This window comes from Mytilus californianus, unplaced genomic scaffold, assembly GCF_021869535.1.
Source record: "Mytilus californianus isolate M0D057914Y unplaced genomic scaffold, xbMytCali1.0.p SCAF_7, whole genome shotgun sequence".
Taxonomy (NCBI): Eukaryota; Metazoa; Mollusca; class Bivalvia; order Mytilida; family Mytilidae; genus Mytilus; species Mytilus californianus.
The window spans coordinates 101751878-101769535 of record NW_026262723.1 but is presented as its reverse complement, the minus strand read 5'-3'; the positions used below and the strand labels follow the sequence as shown (position 1 = coordinate 101769535).

The 17658-nt window shown below is 32.0% G+C and overlaps 2 protein-coding genes across 2 annotated transcripts; both read right to left on the bottom strand.

Moving 5' to 3' along the window:
- Positions 1-2451: 2451 nt before the first annotated feature.
- LOC127708198 (kappa-type opioid receptor-like) lies at positions 2452-5229 on the bottom strand. The gene has a single exon (XM_052213048.1). It carries the CDS (start codon positions 4994-4996, stop codon positions 3950-3952), a length of 1047 nt encoding a protein of 348 aa, XP_052069008.1. The 5' UTR covers positions 4997-5229; the 3' UTR covers positions 2452-3949.
- Positions 5230-13905: 8676 nt separating this feature from the next.
- On the bottom strand, positions 13906-17650 carry LOC127708201 (uncharacterized). Its single transcript, XM_052213050.1, has 2 exons — positions 17215-17650; positions 13906-15495 (listed from the first exon to the last, which is right to left on the bottom strand). The coding sequence occupies exons 1-2, from the start codon at positions 17636-17638 to the stop codon at positions 15278-15280; spliced, it is 642 nt and encodes a 213-aa protein (XP_052069010.1). The 5' UTR covers positions 17639-17650; the 3' UTR covers positions 13906-15277.
- Between the last annotated feature and the right edge of the window lie 8 nt (positions 17651-17658).

Below are 17658 nucleotides of genomic sequence, written 5' to 3'. Positions count from 1 at the left end.
CTATTTAGTTTTCGAGATAATAGATCAAACACGAAAATTAGCATAAAAACTTCGTTTAATGGCAATAGCTCCTATAATGAGTCATCAAATAATTTTGGTGAAAATGGGAAATAGGTAGATCTTTATTTTTGTGAGCATTTTGGCATCGTCAATTTTCTATATTCATCACTGGTTTTTTTTCCAAGAAATAAGCCCATTAATCCATTTTACCCTAATGTTGTTTTTTTTTAATTTTAGCTATGGAATTCATATCGATTGATTGTAGGATAAACACACAAATGTATACGATATACCCTAAGGACCATTCAGTTAAAATTTGGCTGTAATTGGTGCAGTGGTTTCAGAGAAGATTACAAAAGCTTACCACGAACGATGACGGCGGATGCCAAGTGATGGCAATAGCTGGCACGGCTCATAGGGTAAGGTGGGATAAACATAATATTCAATAACCAAAAATTCATACAAATCTGCATTAAATAGATGACGAAGATGGATTAGATGCACTAGTCTAGTGGCGATTATTACATGCATATAGAACATGTTAATGTGATATGAGTCTAAACTCTGTTTCGTACTAGTCTGACAAGCTAAGCAGGGTTCAAACGTGCATGTTTACAAGGTGACAATCCTTAGGAAGACATGTCGTCCAACAAAGTAACATTATTCCGACTCCGAGCAGACCAATATTTGCTCTTACTCTGACTCATAGTAGAGAATAAAGAAAGACGTAGACACCCGAATTTAGAAATGTAACTTATGTAAAGAAACAGTAGAAGATTAAATGCATTTTTATTAGACTGTCCTGTTCTTGAAAATTTATCAATGGTCTGAATTATAAATATTATAGTTATTAAGCTTTCTTCAGAGAATTTTGTTTATGGTTAATACCCTTGTGAAGATATTTCTATTAAAAAAACTTGTATTAAATATGATATCAGAACTAAGAGAAAATCGTGATTTATTACTAAATCAAACCCAAATCTGAACTATGAGGATGATTGAGTGGTTTCTCTTTGTCCAAATCTAGCTAGATGTACTGCAACCCTACTGTAAGCAGTTTCTCGGTTACTCGGTTTCGTCGTGTTGCGTCGTTTTCAAGAAAATAGATGTTATATAGAGTAATTTGGAATCGAGAATGATCTGTACGGAAGATTGGTTTATTATTAGGATTGATGGAAGTTATTCTGTTGCTTTTCCCCTCACACTTATCTTATGCCTTTCATAGGTTTACAAAGAACATTAGCTCATTTTTACAACTCCGCGTCCTATCATATTGCTTATCCCCTAGCGCTAATATTATGCCTTTGCATTTACTAGCCATTACTTGATGGTCGTAATGGGTACCTTCTTGATAAATAACGGTAAAAAATCTTGCCAAATGACGTTAACGGTAATTTTTGGTGCATGACGATAAAATGTACATGTTTTTAATTTATGACGATAAAAAAATCGGCTGATTTTGACGAATCACGTTAAGTTCTTTCCAAAATAACGGTAACAGATAATTATTTGAGACCTCTGACGAATCACGATAAGGATATTTTGACGAATTTTTATACATTTACTTAAAATTTCGGTTTCTTGGATATGTCTATCATTTTTTTTGTTTTTTTTTTTAAAGATTTGGAATATCTACTTTTCTAAAGTATGCTCTTAATTTCTATAACAATTCTTTGGAAATAATTCATTTATATCAAATGTTCATGATTTTAGAAAAAACGGCATTTTTTGCTGTATATCTATCGAATTTAAAAAATATTCATCGGTGATTTCTTCATAAAAATGGAACAAATAATCTTCATACAGTGTCAAGTCGAATTTCATTTTAAAAAAGAAGGGTCCATGTACTCGTTTTCAAGCTAATGATTAAAATCACTCGAAAAATGCATCTTTTCCCGATATGTCTCCGTTTGACGTCGCGAAAAATAACATTTTACGTTAGCAACGTCATAGCATACGATACAGTTACAGCAACTGAAGATTATTTGTTCCAATTTTTATGAAGAAGTCACTGAAGTATCTTTTTTTAAATTAGATAAATATACAGCAAAAAATGCCGTTTTTCTAAAATCAAGAAAATCTAATATAAATGAATTATTTACAAAGAATTGTTACACAAGTTAAGATCCTACTTTTGTAACGAAGATATTCCAAATCTTTTTACAAAAATCCTCATGTATTTATCTTTTGAAATACAAAAGTTAAGTATGTCTGTTCAAAGGATAGAAATGTCCAAAAACCGAAATTTTAAGTAAATATCCAAAATTTCGACCCCATTTTCTCTAAATTTAGCACATGAAGGTATATTTTTTATTACATATTTAAATTGATTAGGTAAAAAATAGTTTGTAAGCAAATTTTCGTAAACAAATCACCGTGGAATCAAAACTGTATCGGTACCCTTAAACAGTTTATAGGTTTGGAATACATTGAAATTGAATACAAATCAAATCAAATCAAATAATTTTATTGGTGTAAATTCCAATACAGGAATGATACCAGCTGGCACTTACAAAATACAAAGACAAAATAAACAAAGACAAATATATTTATATATATACAGAGACATATTTTCGCAATGATAAGAGACACATATGTTATATCTTCATTGCGTAGAGGTGTTATTCGTACTATGTTTTCAAGCTATAACAATAAGCTTTAATACTACAACAGTTCTTAACAACATTATGTTTGCTTTAAATCATGTGAATGTATCATAAATATCGCTTATTCCAGCTACACATACAGTACACATGTCAGTACCATTACTTTTCAAAATGAAACTAAATTTATCTCGTTCAGACATATGGAACTATATCACTTAAATTACAAAAGAGTATATTTCTATTAAATTCTAACGCTTTACATTTAATGAGGAAATGGAGTTCATCTTCAATTTTGTTCAATTCCATCCTTGCAAAGTGGACAAATTCTATGTTCTAAAGGCGTTCTAGTATATCTACTAACTTCTAATAGTAATTTTCTATTACTAATTCTAATGTTTACCATTTTAGAAATAACACAATAACCATGACTAGCTTTAATAGAGTCACAAAAAAGAGCTTGTTTCCTGGATTTTAAAGTAATTTTGTCTTTGGCATGGTATTTTTTATCCCCCCCCCCCCCCCAAGTTTACCCAATAACACTTTTATTTAACTACAAAAACTATTAGACAGGTTAAAATTTTCACTGAATACTGTATATTGTTGATAGGTACTTAAATACTAATTAGTTTTTGTCAACAATAATCGTGATAATGAACATTGGCCTATGATAACTTCAACGACCGTAATTTTAGGTTACAATCAAGATAGTCAAGGGTAACTAATGGTATGGCTATTAATTCCAATCTCGCTAAATAAAAGTTTCAAGGAAAATTATATTTAGGTATTAATTTCTTGTTTTCGTTCAATGTTATTACAATGTTTATTGCTGATTGATACGTGTAGGCCTACAACCATAACAACTCGCAAATCTATTAATAAAAAAATACAAATATTTCACAACATATTATTTACTTACATTTTCAAAAGAAACATTTACATAAAATATTCCAAATAAGAATTAAGAGTATATAGAATATATAATATTCAAATTAACGGCACTCGATTGTCAACATTACACTAGTAAAATCAGAAAAAAGGGGGTCCATTCAAATTAACGGCACTCGATTGTCAACATTACACTAGCAAAATCAGGAAAAGGGGGTCCATTCCCAAAGCGCCTGTGATTATAGCTGATGGATAGATGTAGGCCTCTACCTCGCAGATCTATTTGATAAAAAATTACAAATATTTCACAACATATTATTCACTTACATTTCCAAAAGAAACATTTACATAAAATATTCCAAATAAGAATAAAGAGTACATAGAATATATAATATTCCAATTAAGTACACTTGATTGTCAACCAGACACTACAATTACAATACGACATGTATATCAAATCATCCCAATAAAACAGCTTTTGTTGAACGGTCAATGCGAAGTTCCATGTCAATTTTCTTCCGGCTACAAAACATAGCGGCAGCGAGTTGTTTTAGCCTACGACATACTTTCCTAAATGTAGAATCCCCAATGTAATACACAATAACGTTCACAACATTGTTTATAAAGTACGATCTGAACAAAATTGGTAATATCCCAAGAACTATAGGACTAGGTGGCATCACATTGCCTCGCTTTATGGTCCTAATAGCATTAAGTGTCAAGTACGGTATGTAACTTACAATATATGCGAGAGTTAAACACAAGAATATTTTTGTTACAGTATGTTTTTTTCGTTTCAATCCATTCTCTAGCTTCATAAGGCGATTCATCCTGAAGTGGTCACGCAATTCCCATATAATTTTCCCATACAAGAATATCAAGACGCAAAAAACTATCGCAAAAGTGACAAGTAAGACAGTAGCTTGGACAAATGGATAATTTGTCGGTCTGAAATCGTCATCAGTTGAACATCCATATCCTGTAATATTTCCGGGAAAGTGTTCGACTGTTTGACCTTGGATAAAAGCTGTAGGCCATGAAAGAAGAACAGATACTGATATTGCCACAACACACATTATCTTTGCTGTTTTAAGAGACATGTCCTCACTAAAAGGAAAACAGATCTTCCTATACCTCCCAACTGCCATTACAGTCAACACAAAAGCTGATCCTAGCTTAGAGATGTCTCCTATAAACCTTGAAAACTTGCAAAAGCCTTCACTATAAAACATGTGAGGGTAAGCATTATCTACGATCTCGGACGGCATAGAAATACAGCAAGCAGTTAAATCTAAAACTGCTAAACATAAAACATAACATCTCAAATTAGAAGGTTTATACTTAAATCCATAAATAAAAAGAACCAAACTGTTGCCGATAACGCCAAATGTAACAAGAAAAGCTAAGTAAATAATGGTCGGTAGTCGCTGCTTTGCCTCTGCATCATTTATGTCTTTCAATGAATGAAAAAGGATGATTTCCTCTGAATGATTCGTGGAAATCATTTTCTCAACTAAAGTGTCGATACTGGTCTGGCAAATTTATACGTGTATATCAGTTTGTACTTTAGGTTCACTGAACCAGTAACCTCAAGGTCGGAATCCTCAGTTATGACAAGCACTTCATTGTACACATGGAAAATGTCATTAAATGCGTATAGAAATCCTGTTTATTATATTTGAAAGTTTACTAAACGATCGGCAAATAAAAACAAAGAATAATTAATTCCTTTACCGTGTAAACATTTCTTCTGCTCTTTGTTTGATCCAGTTTACAATCACTGGTTTAACGTGAAATCGATATGCTAAAAAATCCTTGAACTCTGTGTAACACTTTAACTTTATCATGTGTCACCTTGCACAGATGCGTATGTTTTAACGGGTATAAATCTGAAGAAGGTGGATGAATCAAGTACAAGGTCAAGATCTTTATTATAAATATGTGTGTTGAAATAGCTTAATGTTTTTCAGTTGGTGTTTAATTGTCCGTGAGCAAACATTAAACCATACGACATTCTTTTATATATATCTTTTACCCGCAGGGTTTTTCCATCGTTTTTTTTAATTATATATATGCATAATAATGTCCTCATATCACAGATCATTATTAAAAATTGCTACTGTCGTGTTACATCAACTTCCAGTAGTCGACTTGATTTGAAAAGGTCTGCGATAATTGTAGGTGATTTTGAATAAAAAGATCAATAAGGTATGGCAAAAACATGTACCCCCTCCTATGATTGTCTATGGATATGTAATAAACAATTTCAGTAGCATAGCCACTCGAAAATTAGTTGTTGGCAGGGGGTCTGGAGGGCGGCAGCCCCTTAGCTCACCGATTATCGTAAAATTCTTATTGAAATAAAAAACAAAATTGCTAAAATTATTTGTAAGCATATGCTAACAATGCTACGCTGCAGCTACGCCACTGAATTTAGTGCAAACAAAAATACTTCGTATTAATCCTCACAGGACCCATTATAGACATATAATATTACAAACAGTACCCAACGACAGGTCAACATACGGTCGGTCTTTAACGATTTTAAAGCCATATGCAAATCATTTTCCATTAAACTTGGGTGGTTTGAACTATCGTATAATACTATTTTATTTATTTCCGTAATGCATTGATCATTCAGTATTGCAATGAATCAAATGAGGCACCCCTCTCTGTTCAACTAGTTAATGAATGTGTGATATATGATATATAATAAATAGTTTCGAGCCTTCGCAGATTCTTGCCCTTTCGGTTAAGATTAAAGTCTATACCTAATCTGAAAAAATGTTGGGATTAACAAAAGGTACGTAAAAATGGTATAATAAAAATTAGCGCATGAAAACTGATCGAGACTAGTACATTTATGTATTGGCCCAGATGAAAAGCACTCAAGTCTATAAAAGAGAAAAAAAAAAAAAAACCACATGCACAACATGTACAAGCAAAAAACAAAAATTTATCCAGGACAGAAAGTTGATGGTTTCAGCCTGTAGATCTTTAATAATTGTTGATCATATTTAGCTGTTTACAGTTTCTGTCTACCAAATAAAGTCTTCAAAATACTATGCAAAAGCGTCTAAAAATTATCATAAATTCCTGAATTAATTACTTCATTTGTGTTTTTAGATCTTGTATTGCTGATCACTTCTGCTTTAAACAATTTGTAACTTTATAATAGTTTTTAAGAGAATGTCTTAAATTGGCGAACAATATGCATTTATAAGTAGTCTAACCATTTTGGAAGGAACTTGGCAGGTAGAAGATGGATTTTTGACATTCTCAGCATTTTTTACCTCTGTAAATATTTAACTACGATTGTTTTCAAGATAAAAGAAAATTACTTGAATTTTTTACGTCTATGTGCTATTTTTAGCTATAGCGGCCATATTGATTCGTGTATTGATCCATCGAGTATAACTCTTAAAGTAAATTCCACGAGGATGCCAAAGACTAAGATTGATTCCAAATGGTTTCAGAGAAGATTTAAAAACAGAGTCAACAGAACGACGGTCCTCAAACTGCTCATTTGGGCCATGAGAGCTAAAAAGTGCGGAAACTATTATTTTCTAGGAAGTGCCGATGTCCATTAGGGGAACTACTTCGACAAACTTCGCCCGAACGGAATGAAATTCAAAATTTATTGCACAATATCTAATCAATGGATTTTAGCATTACAGAAACTAGAGGCTCTAAAGAGCCTGTGTCGTTCACCTGCATCTTCAGTAAAAAAAAATAGCCTTAAAGGTAAATAACTCTAGCGTTAACTGACAAATTCAGTCATATTGACGTATTGGCAGATCTTATCCTACTGATCACTTTTCCTTTTGTAAGATTCTATTTGTTCATTATAGTTTTCAAGATAATAGGCAAAAATGCAAAAATTGGGAAAAATCGTCATTAAAAGGCAATAACTTCATCAAGGAGTCGATGAACGATTTCGATCATGTTGACTTATTTGTAGATCGTGTCTTGTTGATAATTTTTGTTATTAAAGTTTCTATCTATCAATCATTATCATTCGAGATAATAGGCGAAAAATTAATGGTAAAAATCACCATTAAAAGGCCATTACTCCTATAAGTTTTAGTCTAACAGTTTTGTTGTCAACAGATATTAAGTAGATCTCATCAGTCTGCACATTTTTGACCCCTCCTGTCAGATTTTCTCTATCTAGAGCGTTTTTCAAGATACGTTGTAATAGACAAAAATTGCATGTTACCACCTATGTTCTATTTTAGCCATATCGGCCATGTTTGTCGGTAGGCGAGGTCATTGGTCACATTTTTAACAAGATACCCCAATGGTGATTGTGGCCAAGTTTTGTTAAATTTGACCCAGTAGTTTCAGATGAAATGATTTTTGTAAAAGTTAACAGACGACGACCTTCGTGCAAGATGAGCTAAAAAGTACTGAATACTAAAATGTGATGACAAGCGGAAAGCACGCCCAAAGTCCTCCTCGGGACTAACAAATGGGGCTCAACTTGAGACTTAATGTACACATACAGCAATTGCAACCTAACGTTAAGCAATCAATAATCAATCAATCAACCCGAGACAAACCCATAAACACCACGGAAATAGTGTCATAATTCGCCAGGAGAATCCTCGAAAGAATACAAATTTAAAGTTTTACTACGCAACAATAATGTTTCATTTTTTAAAGATATCTATTTGATTATTTACATATTTCAAATACATGTACATGCATGTTACGATACTTTTAATATGTTATGATTGAATGTTGTTTGCCTTACGTCCAGTGGCAAATATTTCATGTATATTCAGAATATAGTAAGAATAGTTCTAATAGTCAGACAGAGGGATTCACAGAGGTAAATATGGGGCAATAAGGAGTGTCACTTGAAAACTAACGGAATATTGGATAGGGCTGGCATCTTTCTTTGTAATGCGACACCCACGGACCCTCAAAGGTTTGTTGTTTTTTAACCTGCAGTGAGCGTACTTGACACTTTCCCTACAAGGACAACGTTTTGAACGTCACCGTGGCTGCGGATTTGTGCGAAAAGGAAAAAGTCATAAAATTGACAGGACAAAAAGGTCACAATTAGATTAAAACTTTTTTTATATACTTGAGAACGTTCTTGAAATAATTTCATTTTAAAAGATAAATCCATTCGGTACAGTTTAGGACAGTTTAGGTTCGTTTATCTTGATAAATGAAAATTTATCAAATCTTATCATTTATTCATACAAATGATATATCTGGCTTGGCACCATGGAGCCAGTCAAATATCAGGCCACTTTAACAACTTGTTCACAACAATTATCTTAGGCAGTGGCTATTTTGCCGGTCTTATTTCAGATTTTTATCAGACAAATTTTTTTATTGAAATCATTGACGTTCGAAAATGGAAGACGACACTTCGTTGTCCAAAAAACTTGAACTAAATGTTATGTTCGACTCAAATGAAGATTTAAAGCAGATTTTGGAGCACTTTGAAAAGGACAAATATGTTTAACTTTGGAAACGTGATTCAATGACAATAAAATCTATGAAAACTAGAGCTTCAAACAAAACCTTTAATAACTATCTAGGCTATGGTGCAATAAAGTACTGTTGTGTTCATGGCGCCGTAAAGACTACAAACCTTCATCCACTGCTTAATCAAGTTGTTTCATCATAACATGTACATGTATCTTCGTTTTTATCTTGCAACTATAATAATTTACGGACACATGGCGGCACGCATTTTAGATGACAAGCAGCACAGAAACTCACATTGTCAATACTTGCGAAATTGTCCGTCATTCAACATCTTTCAATCGATTTAAACCAAACTTGGTATACACTTTGCACTAACAAATGCGTTCTAATGTAGTGCATAATATTATAAACCTAAAATAACAATTAAAACACAATTGTGTTTATATCGCTCAACAGCAAATCATAAACAAACTATTCTAAGAACCCTATCCAACAAGTTTTATGTGCAGTTCATGTCTGCACTGGCAGCATCTTTTTTGTGCAAGACTAAATAATGCACTAAAACAAGGCACTGATTGTGTTACACTTGTAAATAATTTTGAAGTTATTGAACTTCACTTTTAATTTCAAAACTTATGGGATATTTTCATAATTTTTAATTAGAATATCAATTTTAATATGCATGCTTTGCTTATGTATTATATTTTTTTTTAAAAGACATAGTTCGTTTTGTATGTAAAGTAACTTTTAATTTCAAACTTTATGGGATATTTTTTATTAGAATATAAATTTTAATATGCATGCTTTGCTTATGTATACGTTTTTTTTAAAGAAGACATAATTTTTCAGAGATTTCATATTAACACGTGTTTCTACATTTCTTTCTATTCGTAATTAGTATATTGAAAAAATCTGAATAATGACCGGCAAAATAGCCTCCTGAGCGCTTTTTTGCCGGCTCCGGCAAAATACAGATTTTTATTTTGCTATTTTGCCGGAGCTGGTAAAATAGCACCTCAGATGCTATCTTACTGGAGCTGTCATAAAAGCCACCGCCATTATGCATTACTTATCTTTTTTTAATACATTTTGTTTGCAATTTTGTTCAATTTGTTGTAGTTCAAGAAAGATACAAAAAATATTTGATCAGCATAAAAAGATAAATCCATCTTGAAAATTGTAGAAAATACTCGTTTTGGAGTTATTGCCCCTGAAATGTCGATTTTTTTTCTCTCCATTTTTTTGCAGGGGGTGGCTGTTAACGTGAAATCTATAGGAGCTAGGTTACAAGAGTAAATTGCACAAACGATCAGCACAAGATTTATCAACCCTAGAAATTTTTGAAAAATCTGTCGACCAGTTTGAGAGTACAGGACATATACATTTTTTTCTTCAATTATAAGTATTTTTCAACTGATATTTTGAAAACTATAGAAGCTAGGTTAAAAGTGTAAACTGCAAAAATGATCAGCATGGCACGATCTATCTATTCTGATATTTTGGAAGTTATTGCTCCTGAAATGTTGATTTGTTGTTTGCAGTTGTGGCTGTTATCCAATGAAAGCGTGATTGTGCTATAAAGGCAGTTACCAACAGGTTTTGTGATTTTATAGTCCAGATTGATTATAATCAAACATATTACTTTTCAAGAAAGACTAATATATCAGATATTAGACATTTTTCAATTATTATGGCATGGAAATGGTAATGCTACATTGCATTTTCAAAGACTTTTTCGAGAAATTTGTTTTTTTATTTATACTCAAAAAATTGCAATTGAATAATTAGGGTCAATTTTGATATACAGTATTTACACATCTTGAGTTTAAAAAAACCTATTCCAGTTCATCATGATGGCTTGGTGTGAATTTATCTCAAAAACATTGAGTTATATAATGCATCTCGAAGTGTCCACTCTTTCCAAGAAAATCATTATTCTTAAAAAAAATAACTCTGAGCAAAAAAGTTAATAATTTGGTCTCTGGTGGAGAGTTGTCTCACAACTGTGAACATATATTTGTTCCACATAATAAATGTTCACCCTGGAACAAAACTATGGATAATAAAAGTTCTTGGGAACAAACATTACATAATATTATTTCCACCTTCACAAGATATTTTCCTGAAACTAAAACATCGTATGGTTTCATAATATTTGTTCCTTTAAAGAACCACTGGACGTCAGTAAGCAACCAACTATCAATCAATCCTTTAAAGAAAGCGTGTCATGTGATTTTTTACACCTGATTGCATCTTAATTACTGCTCACCTCATCTGTGTATGACATTTACCTGAACATATAGTTCTCATGATAGAAATCAGTATATTTGTGATAAGGAACTTTTGTTAAACAAAAGTTCCAACTCGAAGTTTCATACTGGTGGAAAATGTCAAAACATTGTCCATATAAATATTTATTCCAAAGAACTTTTAGCATATAATAAAATTCCATTGGGAACTTTCCTCATGTTGAGGGGGAAATTTTCTTATAGCATTGGATTAAATATTATATAAGGAAAGTTCCCAATGGATCTTTTGTTATATGTTCAAAGTTCTTTGGAACAAAAAATATGGGGGAACTTATATTCTGTCACATCTCATTGGAAATCATACCAAATCTTCTTATTTTTATACAATAGGAAAAAATTGACTTTTTAGAGCAATAACTCCTGCATAGGTTAATTTATGATTTCAAACTTTTGACTTTTTTGTAGATCTTATTATAGTTTTTCTTTATAAGATTAAGATAAATTAATTTATTTCCAACAGAGGACCCATTTTGGGCAGATTCAGTACAATGATTATTATATTAAACAATTACAATATAGGCAATACAAAAGAAAAACAGCTCAAACATGAAATATAATACCTCTTAATTATCTATATAATATAGTTTCTACAAAAAAGACAAAAATGGGTAAAAATTTTAAGTGCATAAACTCCTAAAAGGTGTCATTTGATGATTTTGACCATGCTGATTTGTGTAGATATTATTTTGCTGAACTTTTATACTGTAAAGGGATTCTCTCTATCTGGTTGAGTTTCATCAAATAATACACACATGGGATTGAATTCATCTTTTAGGGCAATAACTCCTATAAAGTTATAAATCATCTTTATTCAGATGGAAGACTGGAAAACTTACAGAAGAAATAAACTGTTAACACAGAGATATGTCTCGCCTATTTGTTATTTTGATAATGCAAATGTTGAAATTAAAATAGCAATACTTTAACATGTAAGTTATGCAAATATTCAAGGTCAATGAACCATGACTGAAGGTACAGGGCTAAACAATCTCCATGGAAATGAGATGTGCCAATGCTAATACAACTGCAAACCAAATACCATTGACTTTTCATAAGTCGTTCCCTTTAAACAAACCTAAACACAAACACTAACTTGTAAACTATGTAAAAGTTTCAAAGTCAATGAACCATAATTAGGGGGTGGGGTTATATAATCTCCATGGAAATGAAACTTGCAAATGCCAATACATTTGCATACCGAATATCATTGACTTAACATTAGTGGTTCATCTTAAACTGACCTAATCACAAACTAATACGTGTAAACTAAGTAAAAGTTTCCAAAGTCAATAGACCATGACTGAGGGGTAAGGACCAAATATTCTCCATGGAAATGAGATGTGCTAATGCTTATACAACTGCATACCAATTATCATTGACCTACCACTAACAGTTCCCCTTAAACTGACCTAATCACAAACTAATACATGAAAACTAAGCAAAAGTTTCAAAGTCAATAGACCATGAATGAGGGGGCGGGGCCAAATAATCTCCATGGAAATGACATATGCCAATGCTTATACAACTGCATACCAAATATCATTGACCTACCACTAGTGGTTTCCCATAAACTGACCTAATCACAAACTAATACATAAAAACTAAGCAAAGTTTCAAAGTCAATAGACCTTGACTGAGGTGGCGGGGCCAAATAATCTCCATGGTAATGAGATGTGCCAATGCTAATACAACTGCATATCAAATATCATTGACCTACCACTAGTGGTTCCCCATAAACTGACCTAATCACAAACTAATGCATGTAAACTAAGCAAAGTTTCAAAGTCAATAGACCTTGACTGAGGGGGTGGGGCCAAACAATCTCCATGGTAATGAGATGTGCCAATGCTAATACAACTGCAGACCAAATATCACTGACCTACCACTAGTGGTTCACCATGAACTAGACCTAATCACAAACTAATACATTGTTAACGCCGCCGCCGACGCTGGAAACAGCATACCTATGTCTCGCTTTTGGACTCCGTCAAGGCGAGACAAAAAAGGGGCAATCGACCATATTGGCCTTGTCGACTTATTTGTAGATCTTTTTGTTCTGTTCATTTTTGGAATAAGTTATAATTGGTCAATCTAAAACCAACTAACTATAGATTATGTTAAAGGTTGTATTTTTAAAAAGGAAACAAATATTTGAATGACATTTTGAGAGTAATAAAAAAATCTATCTGTTGAGGCAATCCAACTTGATTGAAAAATTTCATATTCAATTATAATCAGTTATACATTTATACCCCAAAAGGTTTAGAGCCCACTTTAGATGGTTGCAGTATATTATGTTTTGTTGCATATTCAGTGAACTTTAAAGTATTACTTTTCATTTCTAATGCTTAAGAATTGAGAATGTCATTCAAGTTCCTGTTGGCTTTTTCAATACACAACCAAAAGTTGGTTGGTTTTGGCTTAACCAATTTTAACTGACCATCCTTTGCAGTTTTTTTATTGATTGAACAACACCTATACAGGTAAAAATACAGGGATTTAGAATGGGGGTATTATTTTGTTAATTATAAATAAAAGAAATTTTTTCCTGTAATGTTTTGGTTGGTAATTTTTTAATAAGTTCTCTTGGGAGTTATAATTAATTGTGCATAACAATTGTGATAGTTTATTAAAAACATAAATTTATGAAGGTTCCTTTTCCATGTAGTGTTAATAATAGAACAGAGTTACAATGTCCCCTACATTGCACATATTTTATCTATCCAAGGTACAAGTGCAATAACTAAAAAAAACGCTTTTTTTGTTGTTCTTTAAAACTTTTTATAAAATATCTTAGAGAAATGAAAGCTTCAGAGCAAATGCAATGTGATTTCCGTTAAAATTAATATTTCCAAGGGGCATAACTCGTTAAAAATATTTGATCAGCACTTATTTTCAAGTGTAAAAAGACATTACTGATATAAACCTATGATATACATAAGTTTCATAAAATTCTGGCAAGAATTGTACACATGAGAGCGCTGACAATGCAATTTTCGATAAAAATCAATATTTCCAAGGGGAATAACTCTTTGTAAAATAATTGTTGCCCTGATTTTCGAATTTGTCATAGACATTGATCATATAAACCTATAATATAAATTTCATAAAAATCTGGCAAGAATCGTACATATGAGAGCACTAACAATGCAACTTTCCATATAAACAATATTTCCAAGGTGCATAACTCTATTAAAAATAATTGATCGGCACTGATTTTCGAACTCCTCAAAGACATTGCTGATATAAACCTATGATGTAAGTTTCATAAAAATCTGGCAAGAATTGTACACCTGAGAGCGCTAACGATGCAATTTTCCATATAATTAATGTTTCCAAGGGACATAACTCTTTTAAAAATAATTGATCGGCACTGATTTTCAAACTCGTCCTAGACAATGCTGATATAAACCTATGATATAAATTTCATAAAAATCTGGCAAGAATTGTTCACGTAAGAGAGCTATCAAGACTGGACGGACGTTATTTCAAATGCCAATAACCAGCACTTACCTAACCAGACACAAATATAAATGAATCAATTCTGGTTGTTTTTTGTCAGGAAGTTTTTTCTTAATATGCTATAATTCATTAAAAACATTGTCTTTAAGGACAATAATTAACTACTTTATAGAGTTTTTATAAATTTGGTGGAAAATGAGAGTTTATATTGATCTGACCATGGAAGTATTATATTGATATAATACTTCCATGATCTGACAGAGGTGAAGTGATATCAAAATCTCAGGCTATTGATGTTATAACTTAAGTTATCTAATCATTCCTTAAATAAATAACTGCATGAAAGTTAATGCAATTAGCATTTCACTTCTAATTTTAATGGAATAATTGTTAAATTAAGCACCATGCTGTGACAATAGGACATGGGTCTTTTTGAAGGAAAATCACACTCTTGTTATTAAAATAATGATGATTGGAACTTTATTATTATAAAAATATAATGAATGTATCACATAAAAATGACTATGAGTTTGATATAAAATTTTCATATTTCTTTTGACTCATTAATTAATTCTGGTTTGGATCAAATTTTAACCACAGCTTCTCAAATTCTGATATAAATGGCAAAACAATATCCTCATTGTTAGTGATGAGTATGTTTTCCTGGTTCCCTGTTATGGCCTTCTGTGTCCAGTTGAAGGAACCATTCATGAGGTGCTCTTGATCAATTATAGCAAACTTGTGATGCATAAAGAAAGAGGAGTTGTCTATCCTGACTGGAATACCTGAAAAGGGACATATGATCACAATAAAAATACTTATGAAAAACATTTATGTTTGATCTTTAAATATGTGACAGTGATTAATGTTGATAGAGAAAGTGCTAAATAAAAACTGCCAGTCTGTTTGTCTAGAGCCTGTAAATCTTGTCTAGAGCCAGTGAAACTAAGCAAAATTGGTACAATTTTAAAATAGGTATTTTCCTTATTTCATGAACTGTAGCTATACCCAATGGGCTGATTAAAATTAAAACTTATTCTTATTATCTGTAGAAAAGATAAAAAATTATGATGTGTCCAGTTTCAAGCATATAATTATTTAAATCCAGTTCTAGAAGTGCTAGAATAAATGTTTTTATTGTTCATGTTAATAGCACATTTATAATAACGATTTCAAAGATGTAAGCAATAACTCCCATTTTATCCCTATGTTCTATTTTTAGCATAGGTGGCATGTTGGTTTTCAGGCAAAATCATTAGACAAAAATTTAAACAAGTCTGGTTCAAATAGGACTGTTCAAGGATAACGGACAACAAGCACTGACAAGTGATGGCAATAACTCGTACTGTCCCTTTAATTAAACATCTCTACTTACAATACAATACAATATTTTTATTATCAAGGACGCCCTAAGAGAGCAGTATAATTACAAATAATTTATTACAATGATTATTATTAATTCTTAATGATATATAATGACAAAATATAGAATAGATAAAAAAATAAACACAAAAGAAAAAGCAAAACCCCAGATATGTATATATATTTAACATATAGAAATGTTGAGGCATATATTCAACTGTTTATGGATGTCCAACTCATTGATGATTTATATTTTTAATTTTATGACATTATGTTTTATTCTCCAAATTTGTATTCCTGTTATTAGATTCTTACATTACAACATAAAGGTATCAACAGAACATTATTTATCCTGTAAATTGTGTTGCACTGACTATCCTCAAAGTTCTGCCTTTTGGAAATTCTAAATAAATACCTGCCTTCATGGTCTATTCTTAAATTCTTAAACCATATCCTAGGGAAACATGACAAATTTTGAATTGTTGCCTTAAAGCCTAAAATTTGTACATTGCTGTGACAAATTCAGAAGTTGACAAAACCGTTGGACCATGACAAAAAAACAAGATGATGAAATGATAATCAAGTTAACAAAACACATAGAAAACTAAAACCTGAGCAACAGTGAGCACAAACCCCATAAAAAATTGGGGTGATATCAGTTGCTTCAGAAGGGTAAGCAGATCCTGCTCCTCTAGTAGCATTCATCCTGTTGCTCATGGTTAGTACAAATTCAGTGAGGAGTCTCAATTGGTTGTTGTCATAATCAGAGGGAAAGAGGAGGGGACTGTGGTAACCAGTTTGAACATATCTGTGACAAAGATTTTCCATAAAGGTCAACCAACTTTTCGAAAGGATGACTCTAACTTTACCACTTGGAACCCTTGGTTCAAGAGCTTCCTTGTAAGCAGCTTCTAACAAGGGAATCATTAATGGTAACACAAGATTTGGAATAATATATTAACTGAAAGATATATAATAATGTAAAGTTATGAGGTAGACTTCCAACTGTTGGAAATAATCATCTTGTATCTCATTGGTCTAAAAACTACTACTAGGGGGGTCTTTAACAACCTTGACTATTGTTAATCTCACAAGGCAAAATATTCACCAATAAAAGTATTGTATTGTAGACAATGTATTACCTGCTTTTCTCAACTTCCAAATCTGAGATCCAGGCACATCTACTTGTTCATTATCTGTAACGACTCGGACCACAACACCTTTTTTATGTGACTTGATTAGTAACTCAGCAAGATCACTACATGTTATCACAAATACACATATATCGATTGATGTTCTAGCAGACATTAAATACGTAAAAAGTTTGCTTAATGAATTTTCTTCGTGAGAAAAACGACAGTTTGAATTTCTACAACCATAATCATCTGTAAAGTATGATTTACATGCCACTGTTTCATCAGGGAAAAATAAAACTTCTGTCTTTGGAAACTTTCTTCTCTTCCCCTTGTTCTTTATGTTAACTCGTTTGTAAATTTGGTAAATGATTTCTGATGCTATGCCAAATGACAAAATCAAAACTCCAGATCTCAAAATGAAAGTAGACATTCCCCGCGGTTTTTCGATCC